The sequence below is a fragment of the Vespa velutina genome, chromosome 3 (genome assembly GCF_912470025.1).
Source record: "Vespa velutina chromosome 3, iVesVel2.1, whole genome shotgun sequence".
Taxonomy (NCBI): domain Eukaryota; kingdom Metazoa; phylum Arthropoda; class Insecta; order Hymenoptera; family Vespidae; genus Vespa; species Vespa velutina.
In genome coordinates this window covers 6470770-6486007 of record NC_062190.1, presented here as the reverse complement: position 1 = coordinate 6486007, position 15238 = coordinate 6470770, and the positions used below count along the sequence as shown (strand labels likewise).

General features: G+C 35.3%; 1 protein-coding gene and 1 long non-coding RNA gene across 4 annotated transcripts; one reads left to right on the top strand and one right to left on the bottom strand.

Annotated features, from left to right (window-relative positions):
- Positions 1-7428: 7428 nt before the first annotated feature.
- On the top strand, positions 7429-14782 carry LOC124947927 (chitin deacetylase 1). 2 transcript variants are annotated; one of them, XM_047490744.1, is made up of 6 exons: positions 7429-7576; positions 8744-8876; positions 10141-10253; positions 12719-12868; positions 12951-13873; positions 13982-14782. In XM_047490744.1, exons 1-6 carry the CDS (start codon positions 7528-7530, stop codon positions 14213-14215), a joined length of 1602 nt encoding a protein of 533 aa, XP_047346700.1. In that variant the 5' UTR covers positions 7429-7527; the 3' UTR covers positions 14216-14782. The 2 variants fall into 2 exon arrangements, with proteins under 2 accessions (XP_047346700.1, XP_047346698.1); XM_047490742.1 differs by lacking the exon at positions 10141-10253 and adding an exon at positions 9946-10076 and having other exon boundaries at positions 7430-7576.
- LOC124947934 lies at positions 9726-11556 on the bottom strand. Of its 2 annotated transcripts, none has more exons than XR_007100545.1 (3): positions 10891-11556; positions 10494-10709; positions 9726-10215 (listed from the first exon to the last, which is right to left on the bottom strand). It is a non-coding gene; the product is annotated as an uncharacterized LOC124947934 (long non-coding RNA). The 2 variants fall into 2 exon arrangements; XR_007100544.1 differs by having other exon boundaries at positions 10988-11556.
- Positions 14783-15238: the final 456 nt, after the last annotated feature.

The window sequence follows — 15238 nt, the reverse complement described above, 5'->3', positions numbered from 1 at the left end:
CCCCGTTTATACGATGTAATAATCGACAGAAATATAACGATTTTCATTTTGCTACCCGACATTTAACACAAAGTTCGTTCCACCTGGCCGAACATAAGTTCTCTTTTCACTGCACCTAATACAATAATACGATTGTCGAGCTCACTCGTGTAAAGTAACCACAAGAATGACCATTGCATACGCTTCTCGGACTTAATGGAAAATAGATTACATGTGGGAAATACAATTAGTTAAACATGTTTATAAGTAAATTTTTAAAAGATGAGATACACCAACGATCATTTTAATTAATATAGATACAAACTAAAAGGATTAAAATTTAAGACGTCAGTTATAACAAAAAAAAAAAAAAAAAAAAAAAAAAAAAAAAAAAAAAACGTGAATTCGTTATTGTTACTAAGGTTGGATTCAAGGAATCTGATTCTCTCGTACAACCACCATTCATTTCTTTTTTGCATCCCCATAACCTTGAGACGATTTGAGAGGCCGACGAGTCACGTCCTTCATTATAAAAAACAAGAATCAAATTAACTTGTCCACCACAGACAGCATATCTGCAAGTCGAATTACCTTCGATAGAAATTTACCTTGATTATCGTGTAACCCAATTAAGTCATATAAAAAAGTAACGGAATATATAAGTTCCAATTTCAAGAGTCTATTTCTTATACCAAGCCAAAACTCTGTATTCGAGTAATTCGTTGCATTATTCTAGAGGTATGCACCACACCTCTTCTTACACCCACGCACATACCATTGCCTTTCCCTTCGAGGAAGTCATCCAAACGAGTTCCACTCATAGAGAAGAACTCGTCTTACTCCTATCACTGATCAATCATCGATTGATACAGAAGGATTTACGTATGATAGTGTAAAAAAAAAAAAAAAGGAGAAAAAAAAAACTCCTACTACATACAGTTGAGAAGTTTTCTATTTCATCAACGATCACACTAATCATTTTTAATAACCACAATATTTCTCGTAACGGGATATTTCAGCAATATTTTAAGACACTATCGCATTATCTCTGTGTATACGGGGCCATTCTCATCCTCACGCACCAGATTATATCTTCGCGAGATCGTAAATGAGAGTTCCCCTTCTCCCAAAAAAAAAAAAAAAAAAAAAAAGAAAAAACCGACGATTCTGCATCCTCCCTCGCGAACCCGCCTTACATGACATACGATATTTGACAGTGAAAGTTATCCGCGTTTGGATATACAGTTGAAAAAATAACACGTACATACGTATATAATACATATATGTACGTTATATTTACCAGTTCAATAATTTAGAACACTTATGACGAATAGTGAAATCATTATCATTCATCAGAGGACATGTTAATGCCTTTTAATCTCATAAGTTTCTTTTTATTATGTATAAATTATTGAATTTATTACTAACCAATTAGTATAGGAGTATGTTAGATATCAAACTGAATTGGTAGTAGAGATTGCAGACAAGAGCCGAGTCCATTGGAAAACATGGAGCCAAGTATCCAAGCGGATACTAACCAACCGTCCGACCCTGTGGACGAAGAACCGGTGAAAGTGACAAGAGGCAAGGTCGTCCAAAGCGAGTCGTTACAAAATCAGGAATTCCTCGAAAACAAGCGATTCTCGTGCGATCTTAACCGATCGTTCGAATCTTAGCCTATCTTTCTATCACTCAATTGAACTTGTCTAAATGTCACAAATTAGAAATTACTAAACGATCTTTATCTACTTAACCTTTTCTCTTTCTGTCTTTTTCTATCTCTCTCTCTCTCTCTCTCTCTCTCTTTTTTTTTCTCTTTCTAAAAAACTTACATGTCTTCGAGCTATAAAAAAAAGTAAATCTAAATGCGAATTGATTTGCTAATATGGCGAGACAACAAAACGGAACAATTTTGAAAGATCTTTAGAGATTATAATAACGATGATTCGTCGGAGAAACGAAAAAAGAAGAAGTCTCGCAATGAGATTGCCGGAAGGAATGAAAGAAAGTCTTTTCAACCGACCCGAATTTTACGATACACCTTTCTAAATTGGCCTTCGAATTTTATTAATCGCTTGAAACATCAATAATTTGCGAAATTACAAAATTTCCAATTTTTCTTTGAAAATCTCACGAATTCGCGTTGCATCGATATTATTATCGATATTATAAAAATTATTGGTATTGGGGAAGGAGAAATCGTAGGAGGAATTTTCTAAGAACTCCTTGAGCTGCAGAAAGTTTTACGAAGAAAATGAATAGATATAATACTTTCAAGGTAGCTAAAAGACGAGTCATCAGTTACTTAAAGTCTTTGCACATGTTGTATTTTACAGACATTTATTTGTATTTATTTTTTTATATTAAGATTTATTTATTAGTTATATTGCGTCTGATCGTGATATCATTGATTACGAGGAATAACGGAAGGCTGTTTCCACAAGGTTAACCACATTTTTTCTCGCTTATGGACACATGTTATCGATTGGCTTAGCATATTAGACAGAATTTCTCTTATCGATAATTCTCCGGATGAACTGGCATTGTTTAATCTATTGTATGAACGATCTTGGACATTGTCGAGGTAACTATCTGAACGAGCAATCGTATTCGCGTATATTATTCATCACACCTTCGCTTTAAATATATCATACATTGTTGCACTCTACCATTCTAATTCCATTTCTAATCACGTCCATATAACGTGGACACACGGCTTCGCTCGAAAACGAATGCCACGGAGAAATAACGGGAAAAGTTACAACGGTAAATCGTTCTTTTACAAGGAATTAATATCCTTTTCCTTTTTTCTCTCTTTCTCACTTCCCCTATGCGTGACAAATCAATTGCTTTTTACGTAAACACGAAATGTAGAAATCGCGTATGTCTTTCAACTTATGGAAAATCGTTCCGATGATAGTTACTAGATTTTAGTATAACTTTCGTAAACTTCTTTAAAAGAAACGGATGGACAAGCAATTATACAATATAAGCGACTCATCTCACGTAGCTAAAGAATTTCTCTTTCGATTAAAGTCAAAATCATGGAGACTACTACACGCTGAATAATTCAACAAACAAAATAAACGACCCTCAAATGTTATCGTTATGTTTTATATAACATTGTTTTAAATCATCAAAAATTTATCGTTTAAATTATTTGATCATGGTATATATCAATCTAGATAAACTTGTTCGTAAGAAGATTTATAAAATCAAAATAGTTAATATTAAAATCATTTGATCTTTTTTAAAAATATTAATTAAATAAGTTTCAACTCAACAATTTTTCTTGATAGCTTTAAAATCAAAACAATGGAAGGCTGATTCTACAAGGCAAACCACCTTTCTTCTCAACATTGATGGCATGCTGTAACGCGATGGTTAACTCAGCTACAAATAGTAATTCGATACAAGACTAATCGCAAACTAGTCAAGTATAGAATAGGGAGACATTTAATTCCATCGACACTCTTTACTCTTAGTGGGATCTCCGTACTCGTCATAATTGAGTTTCTCCTTGATTTTTTATCAGAAAATCTATCGAGTCGAGGCAACGGGCTCTCGAAATGCAAAAGGCTACTTTCAGACTTTTTCCACGCTGTGAAGTCAATGTGAATTGAACAAATGCTCGAGAAAGTGAACAGAAGTGAGAATAATCGAATCCTCATCGTCGCATATACAGAATGTAAGAAATATGGTGAGTTGGTTATACCTATACAAACTTGTTTTACTCTCGTTGAATCGTTCCAAAATCGTATATACGTAGATATAAAACAAAAAATAGAAAGAAAGAAAGACAATAAAATCTTGCTAAAGTCGATCGACGTATGATAATTTGAATGAGTAGAACGTGTCGTACATAAGCAGCCCACGATTTTGGTTACACTCTGTATACAAACGTTGTGTCGGCGAGAAAGAGGTAAGTTTCGAAATACGAGATGTGCATAATTATATTCGCCCACTTACATATTAGTATTATAGGTATTATACATGCATCAAGAATGTAACGAAGTTTCATTTATTTCTGACACGCCCTAAACTACCTGCTTATTCTATGGTGGTCACTCTTCACAACAGCTTTTTTAAGTTTGAATAAATATACTCTTTTATCCTCTCTCTCACTCTCTCTCTCTCTCTTTTTCTTTGTTTCTCGAAATACCATTCACGTCATCGAAGGAGCCTCGGCATTTCGATTCGTTCTCATACGATCGAGAAAATCTGAGGAAAGGCCAAGTAAACGGGTCAGATCGTTGTAGGTGATGAAACGAATCGATTCTATTCGAGTCACGCGACAGAAGCAGAGGACTCGTTCGCATGAGCGACTCGCAATGTCGTCAACATGATTTTCACCTTGACCGTGTACAGGTCATTGTCTGCTACTTTTCGATACTTTAAAGCGTTCATTAAAAGTCAAGCTCGAATGAAATCTGAAGCAAGTCATCACGTTGGAATTATTATTTAAAAGGACCATCGATCGACTGTATATCATTTGTCAATTAATCGATATGAAATATAATTGTCTCTAGGATTTATAAATATTTCCTTGTAGACGTATTGTAAAGAAATAAAGAAATGTATAAAAATTATTGAAGAGGAAAAAAGAAAAGAAGAAATAAATGTCCAAGCTAAAAAAAGTCTCATCTTAGGAAGAATAACAGGAGGTTAATGTGCCGTGGCAGTATGGCGCTTACAAAGATGAAGTAGACACCATTTTAAAATGCCGACTGCCAATTGACATTTATCCTCTGCACGTAAGACTATCTACGTCGTCACCGTTTTGTCCTAGACAAGATAGTAACGTATCCTCGCGATCCACAAGATCTAATCCGTCTTTCGTAATAGCTCATCGGCCATGCTCTTTAACCAAGGCTCATGAGTTAGCATCTGGTGACTTTTAAAAAAAAAAGGAAGTAGTTACCAATACTACAAGGACCTCTCGCCTGACGAAATGAATGACGAAACTAAATGCGATTTCGACGCTTGATTGATTTTCGTACCGTTCAAATATTTAGACACTTTCAAATGATACTCTTGTGCGATATCAATTTCATAAGTCATATAATAGATATATCTGTAATAATAGGCTCTCTTAATATTAACGAAATCTTTTGAAATCATCTTCAAGAGATCAAAGATAAAAATATCAGATATGTAATAACATAATAAAGTTTATTATGATGGAAAGAAGTTTACTTCTAAGGGTGCCTCTCTGTTAGATTCTCTGTGAGACTCTGAGACTCTGAAAATCATTCTCAGGCTCGTTAATAAGAATTCAACTAACGTTTGGATCAAGGTTTCACTATACTTTCTCGACTAGCGCGATTTTCGATGGTTTATGTCCTCTTATATCTTTCTCTTTCAACATAGGTCAAAAGAAAGAGATAGAAATGAATTTTGGATAATCAAATAAAGCTAAATCGAAAGAGAAAAGAAAAAGCTATATATAAAGGCGAAAAAAAAGATGCTGGCTGGCTGAGAGAGAAAGAGAGAGAGAGAGAGAGAGAGAGAGAAACTGCACACAAATCACTGACTATTCGTGCTCTACGAAAACTGGTTTTCTGCTTCTCTTCGTGATTATTGTATGGTACGCCAGTGAACGTGTGCCCCCATTGGCATCCCGACGCGTGCATCGCGCCAAGGACTTCACGACACGCGTTTAGAAATGCCTCAAAGTTGAATCCTTATGGAACCGTGTGCCTATTAACACATACTTATCCTTTTCACTTACGAATCGTTGAACATTTATTGTCTACCGAGTGAATTATTCAAAAGATTCTACGATATCTGACAATCAGATCGATTGGTATGCACTTCCTTCAATGAATCTTCCGCGTTCTGACATTGTTTTCTTTGAAATACTCTCGTAAAAGACGTTGAAAGAGAAATAGAGACAAATATGGTATCTCTAGTCTTTGATATAAGCGTATCGAGTAATGCACATACGAGTATATCTTGTTGCAGTCTGGTAGCAGACGATAATTATCGATCAGGAAATAAGTATGTCTCTATGTATAGACAACTCAATAACTATTCCCATATTTTTCTAACAATTCAATTTTATAGAATCATTGTTGCTTTCGGAGTAATTTCTATGAACTTTACAAGTAACCAATGACACATTAAACACATTGAAACGTCTTAATCACAAATGTCGATATTGTTAAAAAAAGATATCCGAAGATCAGTATGAATTAGATAGTATTCCAAAACTTGATGTAAAAGAAAACAGCTGTCTCGTTTAACAAAACGTTGAAAATACGCTGCCTTTCGAGACATACCATCGCCGACAACGATGACCTTTATCACGTAAGCTATAAATTTATTGACTGCTTGATCGTGTAACGTTTCTCGATAAGTGCGTTGCACGAGTATCATGTCTTTTAACAAAGACTTCCTGAGTTTTCCATATCATGAGATTTGATCTTAGCTTTTCCATCAATCTTTCGATAGGAGATTGAACTTCGTGAATTTTTAAAAAGGAAAAAAAAATTCATTTCCATTGTCTCTTTCCAAATTTATCCTTCGTTAAATCGTCTTATTTACCTTCCCTCTTTATTCTTTTTGGTTACTTTGAAATGGAATACATTTCGTGAAACACCTCCGGCATATAATATATAAACGTTAATCCATATGTTAGCTAAAAGGCAGCTTTTATGGATATGGCCTCGATAATGAAATCGATTCCAACGCACACTCTTATAGTGTGGTCTCCTTTTTCATAGTGTGGATTCTGCTGCGCATCGATAATATCTTTCTAGTGTGAAAAAAAATGATTATCCACATTACAATGAACTAAACATTGCTGGCTCGATACGATATAATTAACAGCCAACACAAAGTTTTTGATAAATCCGATAAAAAACCTTCCAGACCTTTACGAAATATATTGACTATGTTATTTTCCACTCGTCCGTTATCTTATGCTATGTCTTTACAAAACTACAGCTCGATCGGACGTTTGCAATTACATTTGCTGCAAACCGTTTTCTAAACCTCAAAATGAAAGGCAAATCTCTGTACAAAGCCTGTTTACGACATTAACAAGTAGTTTCTAATATTTTCGAACGATCTAGAAGCTAAAATGAAATTAAAATCACTAAACAGATACAGATGATGACCTTGTTTTAATTTTAGATAGAAGACTCACGATTCTTTCATTTTTTTTTTTTGTTTCTTTTCTGCACTCCGATTGTCCTTTCTGATATCCTTGAACGTTGATATCGTTGAACGTAGAATATTTTTTTAAATTAAGAAATCTATTTGGAAAATTGTCGTAAATCTTGACTGTACAATCGTTTCATGAGTTCAACACAAAGTTCGTTCAAAGAAGAGTACCATACATGAAATGTAAGCCAAGAATCTTAACAATATTTCTCGAATGCTAGCACGAAGGTGGCAGCACGATCCGGAAGGTGAAAGTTCTTACAAAGAAAAGGGAAGGAGTGGTGGTGCATATATAGAGGGGCGAGAGGGCGCGGCTTGTCCAGACGCTTTCCATCCTGACGACGACGACGACCACCACCACGACGACAACGACAACGAACAATGTCGCCGAGGTTGATATTCCTCTTAGGAACCCTCTGTCTATTCGCCGGTGAGTACATTTCTCATCATCCTTTACCAACACATACGTCCTCTCTGTTTCAAAAATCTCTCTTCGTGATCATCTGTTATCTCAAAACATTAATTTTTCTTAAAAAAAAAAAAAGAAAAAAATATGATCGTGAACATTTAAACCAATCTTTGAACTTCCCTCTTTTGTACTTATCATCTTCATATACTGAGAAAATTAAATATCATCTCGAAGATAATTAAAGAAGCATAAGGATAATACTTTCCGATGGAGACTTTAACGAGTGGTAAAGAATCACTTCGATACTTTCCTCTTTCCGAATGATATTATCTATTTGTTTTATCGAGCTATAAAATAATGGAATATTTAATTGTTCAATCACGAGTATTATTTTTGTTGTTGTCTTTTATTATCCCTATTATTTCGATTAATAAATGTTTTACCGTCGCTCGTTAAAATATCATTATTCTATCGAAAGAGATATGAAAAAAATAGAGATAAAAATAAAGATAGATAGATAGATAGATAGATAGAGGCAGAGAGAGAGAGAGAGAGAGAGAGAGAGAGAGAGAAAGAGAGAGGGAGAAGGTAAAAGAGAAGGAGGAAAGAACATACTTCGGATAACCACCATCGCTTTCCCCGTGCTCGCCCTGACATTTCCAAGACTTTCTACTTCAAGAGTTCGTCGACCTATCCCTAGCGTCTCCGACTTAAGAGTCGCACAACACGATCGCGACATTTTCCACAACTCTCGATCGTGATGTCTTCTACATACGAATGCCACGATATCGACGAAGAAATCGATATTCGTAACACGTATGTATGTACGTTGAAAATAACAATGGAGAAGATGAGAAAGATGAAAAACAAAAAGACTTGAAGTTACAAAGGATATGTGCATGCCAATTAAAATTACTCCTCAGAATATTTTTATTATTTTATTCTTTTTCCTTTTTTCTTTTTCTTTTTTTCTTTTTTTTTTTTTTTTAGATCAACTCAAGGGAAAATCAAAATCGTATCGAGTGTATAATTAAAATTTTGTTCATTTTTTTGCCGATTTGAAGAAAACACAATTACGTTTTCGTGACTTTTATATAACAAAAAAAAAAAGAAAACAGGAAAAGGAACTAATTAATCTACGATAAAGTTTCAATCGATAATTTTAATAGAGGATTTATTTGCTTCTAGGAGCACAAGTAAGAGCTCAAGATGACGAAGGAGCTGATGAACTCGACGCAAATGCCGAAGAACTTTGCCATGATAGACCAGGAGACGAGTACTTCCGGTTAAACGTTGGAGGAGATTGTCGCGATGTCGTCAGGTAAATTTATAAACACATTTATTAGTTCTATCTTGTAATAAACATTAGCTCGACAAGTGATTACATATCTATGTACTGAATGTTCGATGTTCTGTGGACTCTTTTAAATCATAAATATAGTCTTTATAAACTGGACCAAGTCGGAGAAAGTTTACGACTGATTATAACTTTCGAGATGGTAAACATATTAAAAGATCTTCAAGTAACATAAATCTTTGTTGAATTAATAAATCGATTGTGCAACATTAACGAATTATTTAAAATAGAAAGTATGATATACGAATTTAAATGAAATAATATTTTCTACGTGATTTTACACTTGTAAATAAAATACTGTTGTTTAATGTGTGATTTATCGATCGGCATCTAATACACGTAAAAATAAAATAAAGGAAGCTACAAACGAGTAAACTTACATAACATGACTAGCCAAAGAAACTGAAATAACAGTTTATGTACTTGCTTTCCTTTTCACTTACGATTAATATCCGGTATATATGATGTTTCAAATAAAAGTAAATAAATTTTGATTTCTCGAGCGAAGAAAATTTATAATACGTGTAGGATAACTTTTTCGAAAGATTTTCTCGAACAATTAAGACATAGTCGGCAACTGCCATTTGAAATTTGCAATTATGTCGCATGCAATCTCTTTGAATGAGCTTTCTACAAAAGATGTTGCGTGCACCGATTGCTTCATCGTGTAACGAATTCTACTTACAAGAGTTCACTGTAATCCGGAATAGACAAAGTTCTGAGAACATTGTATGATTACATTAAATATATATATATATATATATATATATATATATATATATATATATATTTCTCGAGTTTCTAATACCGAGTGGTTTTCTTTAAGTTATTTGATCTCCAAGATACAAAGGAGTTACGTTCTCAAGGACTCTAGATTCCATTAATTATAGAAAGGAAACGAAAAATATATAATATTTCGAAGAAAAAAGTATATCATCCTGTGTAGGTCTCCGCAATGATGATTTACATGTTTATGAGATATTTAAATAATGAACGTACTATTAAAATACGATTTGGGTAAAAATAATCGCAGGTGCGACAAAGCCAGTGAAATCGGCGTTACCAGGTTGGCAACAGTAAGATGTCCGACCGGTCTCGCTTTCGACATTGAACGGCAGACTTGCGACTGGAAGACAAATGTCAAGAACTGCGAACAACTGGAGAGTAAGCGAAATTCTTTTTATTTACCCCCTTAGACTGAAACGATTCCCTTTTCTGCGTTTACCAGGTGTACAAGGTCCGGGCTGAAGCAAATCACGTGTCCCAGTGGGTTGGCCTTTGACTTGGACAAACAGACCTGTGACTGGAAGGGCAAAGTCACCAACTGTGACAAGCTCGAGAGTAAGTCGTAGAATCGGGTGATGAGAATCGGAGCGACTTTATATTATTATGGTTCTTCATCTACGATGCATCGTGTCCCTTATTTTATTTTATTTTATTGTCTTTTTTTTCTTTTTTTTTATTAACTTTATGTCAAAGTAAATACACTTTTCATTCAGGAAATTTTCTATTTATTCGAATTCACACTGAACTATCGTATCTTAGAAGTGTAGGATTAAAATATTATTGCAAAATACTTACCCACGATGGAATCGTTAACCTCTCTTGCGTAAGTCAATGAAAGGAACGCGAGAGAATCTGAAGAACCTAGAAAGCTCCGGTCTCTTTGTAGACTCATGACGTAGCACGCACTGAAAGATTACTAGCACTAACGCACTATAATCCTCGAATCTCTCGAGAATGATCAACGATCTTTCAATGACTCTAAGAAATTTTTTCCAAAAAAAATCTGCAAACCTACATAAGAGGTACATATATCATTTAATAAAATTTCACAAGATGATAAAACAAACGATTAGAGCAACAAAGATCGGAGGAGATTCTCAAAACAAAACAAAACAAAAAAAAAAAGAAAACGAAAGAAAAAAAAAGAAATACATAAACATCATAATAACGCATACTCTAAATTCATATTTACTATTTTCTACATCTTTCGTACAATCTTACTAAATCATGCTTAACACGACTAATCAGTAAGAAAGCATAAGATTACGATCATTTGTATCATAACTAACATTAGCTTGTCGTCGAAAAAAAAGTCGATGAAAAAGAAGTTACTCAATTCAATTGCGTGGCACTACTAAAGACGGAACGAAGAGTCAGACAAGATCGTTCGTGACTCTTCTCTTTGGACTTTGATCGCGTTACGAGTTTGTCGTGATTTCACGGCGAACGATCTAAATTAGCAGTGGCACGCAATGATTTTCTAACGTCGAACGGCGCACACAAACGCTCCTTTCTCCTCATGATCGCTCCAGGTACGAGGTAGCACGCACTTATTTACCGATCTGTCCCCCTCTCTTTTTCTCTCTCTCTCTCTTTCTCTCTCTCTCACACATTCACTTACTCACTTATTCACTCTCCACCTCTATTTCCTGACATCCAGATCGGTTTCGCTCCGACGATTTGGCCTCCTTATAAAAGAGCTCGTCGTTACTCAGACACTTCGAGTTCGCTTTTACTTCATCGGAACTCCTCCTTCGTACACATCTGATCAATCATTAATCGAAGAATAATTTGACATCTGGTTCATCTGGACATTTCGTTCTCTCTTTCTCTCTCTCTCTCTCTCTCTCTCTCTTTCTCTTTCTCTCTCTCTCTTTCTCTCTCTCTCTCTCTCTCTCTCTCTCTCTATCTCTTTCTTTTTCGCAAACACGTTATTGCTTCAAATTGATTCTTCAGACTCGAAATAATTCTCGAGCAACATTCGTTTCGTTGGATATCCAGCATGCACAATGTTTTCATAAGATCTTTAATATCATCAAAAAGGAATAATCAAAAAAAAAAAAAGAAAAATGGGGAGGAAATAACGTGTCAAGACAGCAAAGACTGCATGTCAAACAAAGCTTCTTCGTTCATGCATCGGACGCGAGAGAATATGTGATTAACACATCGTTCTCATTTGTGTATGTGTCTCTCTCTCTCTCTATCTATCTATCTATCCATCCATCTATTTATCTTATTTTCCATTTACTTTCTGTCTTCTTTTTTTCTCTTTCATTTTTTTTCTCCACGACCTTTCTCATGAGAATGCAAAATTCAAAGAACAGTCAAAAAGCTTGCGTGCGTCGTCGTGAGCCGACATAGCACTCGAATCACAACCACCTTCCTCTCGAGTGAAAAATAAATGCTTATGACTTTTGAAAAAGGACAAACGATATGACGAAAACACGAGACGAGACTTAAAGTCAAGGCTCTTTATATAGCTAGGATTTTATTTGAACGATTAAAAAGAGAAAGTGATAGGAATGTGAAATTTTTCGAAAGGAACCTGCCAGAAAAGAACAACCAAATCCTATGTATATATATACATAAACAAGTAAAATTAGTATTACTACTACTGCTAATGCTAATACTACCACACCTGCAACGTTCCCCCTGGTTATATACATATATCGGATAATTATTTCTTTTCGTAAAATAATTGAAAACTGTCGGTAAAGTTGTTTTCGGTAAAAGATAAGCTTTGGAAATGGGTTAGAATTAATTTAAGCACGATGTCTAAGCTTCGTAAAAATACAGACAAATATTTTGAAAGAACGGCATCCATGCCTATCGCCGCTCTACATCGAAGCGTCGATGTGTGTAAATATAAAATGGGAAGTATAAGTAGTATTGGGCCTTGATTACACACTTCTTACAACGATGTATTACACACTGGTGACCTAATTCGAAAGCCCGCCGCTGTAGATCGGACCTTTGAGTTCCCCTCTCGAAACATTATTAATCGAGAGTTACGTTTGCAGAGCCACGTAAGGTCTTACCCATCTTAAAAACCGACGAACCAGTTTGCCCAGATGGAAAGTTGTCCTGCGGAAACAAAGAGTGCATCGATAAGGAGCTCTTCTGTAACGGCAAGCCTGATTGTAAGGACGAGTCTGATGAAAATGCTTGCAGTAAGTAATAATAGTCTCAAAAATTCCATTCATTTAAAATAAAATGAAAAAAGTGTGATCTAATCGAGATCGATGATTACAGCCGTCGAAACTGATCCAAATCGTGCACCAGATTGTGATCCAACACAGTGCGTTTTACCAGATTGTTATTGTTCCGCTGATGGTACTCGTATTCCTGGTAACATCGAACCCCAACAAGTTCCACAGATGATTACAATAACATTTAACGGAGCAGTAAATGTTGATAACATCGATCTTTACGAAGAAGTCTTCAATGGTCAACGACAGAATCCTAATGGTTGCCAAATACGTGGTACCTTCTTTGTCTCTCACAAATACACCAACTATTCAGCTGTTCAAGATCTTCATCGACGTGGTCATGAAATCGCAGTTTTCTCTCTCACTCACAAAGATGATCCACAATACTGGACTCAAGGTACCTACGACGATTGGTTGGCTGAGATGGCCGGAGCCAGACTTATCATCGAACGTTTCGCTAACATTACTGATGGATCCATCATCGGTATGAGGGCTCCATACCTCAGAGTAGGCGGTAACACGCAATTCGACATGATGGCCGATCAATTTTTCGTTTATGACGCCTCCATCACAGCTTCCCTAGGTCGTGTACCAATCTGGCCATATACTCTATATTTCCGTATGCCTCACAAATGTAACGGTAATGGTGGAAACTGTCCGTCGAGATCACATCCGGTTTGGGAAATGGTAATGAACGAGCTCGATCGTAGAGACGACCCAACCTTCGATGAATCTCTACCCGGTTGTCACATGGTCGATTCCTGTTCCAACATTCAAACTGGTGAACAATTCGGAAGACTTCTCAGGCACAACTTTAACAGGCATTTTAACAGCAACAGAGCACCACTCGGCCTACACTTCCACGCCTCGTGGTTAAAGAGCAAAAAGGAATACAAAGAAGAACTAATCAAATTCATCGAGGAAATGCTCGCTAGAAGCGACGTTTACTTTGTTACTATGGTTCAGGTGAGATATGAACGTAATTTACAAAGTCAAATTTAAAAAAATAAATCTTTAGAGAAAAATATCTTTTTTTTTTTGCTTTATGTTAATGAATCTCCTTTTGTTATTCAGGTTATTAAGTGGATGCAAACGCCGACTGAACTGTCAGCATTGAGAGACTTCCAAGATTGGAAGGAGACTTGTGATGAAAAGGGTCAACCCTATTGTTCCTTGCCAAATGCTTGTCCACTTACAACTAGAGAACTTCCAGGCGAAACTTTGCGTCTTTTTACTTGCATGGAGTGTCCTAACAATTATCCATGGTTACTCGATCCGACTGGCGATGGTTTTGCTGTAAAGAAATGAACAATGGACTGAAAGTTGCTCGATTTTGCGTCGAGACGCGCGATTTTTCAACGAACGAATGAAACAAAAAAAAAATAATAAATAGAAAAGTAATACAAGCAGGGAAAATAGGTCTCCGGAAGAATCTTCGTGTGCATTTGGAAGCAAGCTCCGGTCGACTCGAAACTCCCCTATAGCGAAGAAAGTTAAAAAACAAAACAAAAAACTCTCTCGTTGCATTAATACGAGACTATAGAAAGTTTTGACACAGGACATTTAGTTGAAACCATTCCGATCTCATCGAACTCGTGCGATCATCTTGCTCTTCTTGCCTGATCCGCGCCCTGGCTTCGTATTTTCGTACTTTTCCTCTTTTTTTTCTTCTTTCTTTCTATTTACGACATATCGTGCACAGTGTATCGATAAGTTAGCGAAGTGAAAAATTATTTGTTGAAAATAATATGTATTTATAATTGTACATCATCGTGAATAAAGCGTAAAATCAATTTCCTGTTATTTTATAAATAATGACTCGATGATTTTCTTTTGTACATTTTAAAATAAAATTTTATCGATCTATCGCGAAAATATTTTTGTTCGAGTTAACTATATGAATGAATGAAATCCACGCAAAATACATACACGAATCTTTCATTATCTATCTGATATGAAAAGAATTTTAATCTTTATTATTTATTACTTAAGAATTTCAACGATGGCTTCATAACATTCATTTACATAATGGGTATAACTGATTAAAATAAAGCTTTTTCAAGAATTCGATAACGTCATCTCCATGTTTAAATTTTCATCTATAAAATGAAATCTTATTCATCAAAATTCATGAAAAATTATATCCAGATTCATTGTTAACTGATTTCGATAGTTTTTATGAAAACTTTAATAAATGACAAATAATCAATCTACTGTTGACTTTCAAGTAGTAAACATTGCAGCTGTCTTATTTCCTACTTACAGATAAAAATGAACAATACCTTCTATTATTCAACATTCATTTAAGATTTGCATAGCAATATAGTGTAC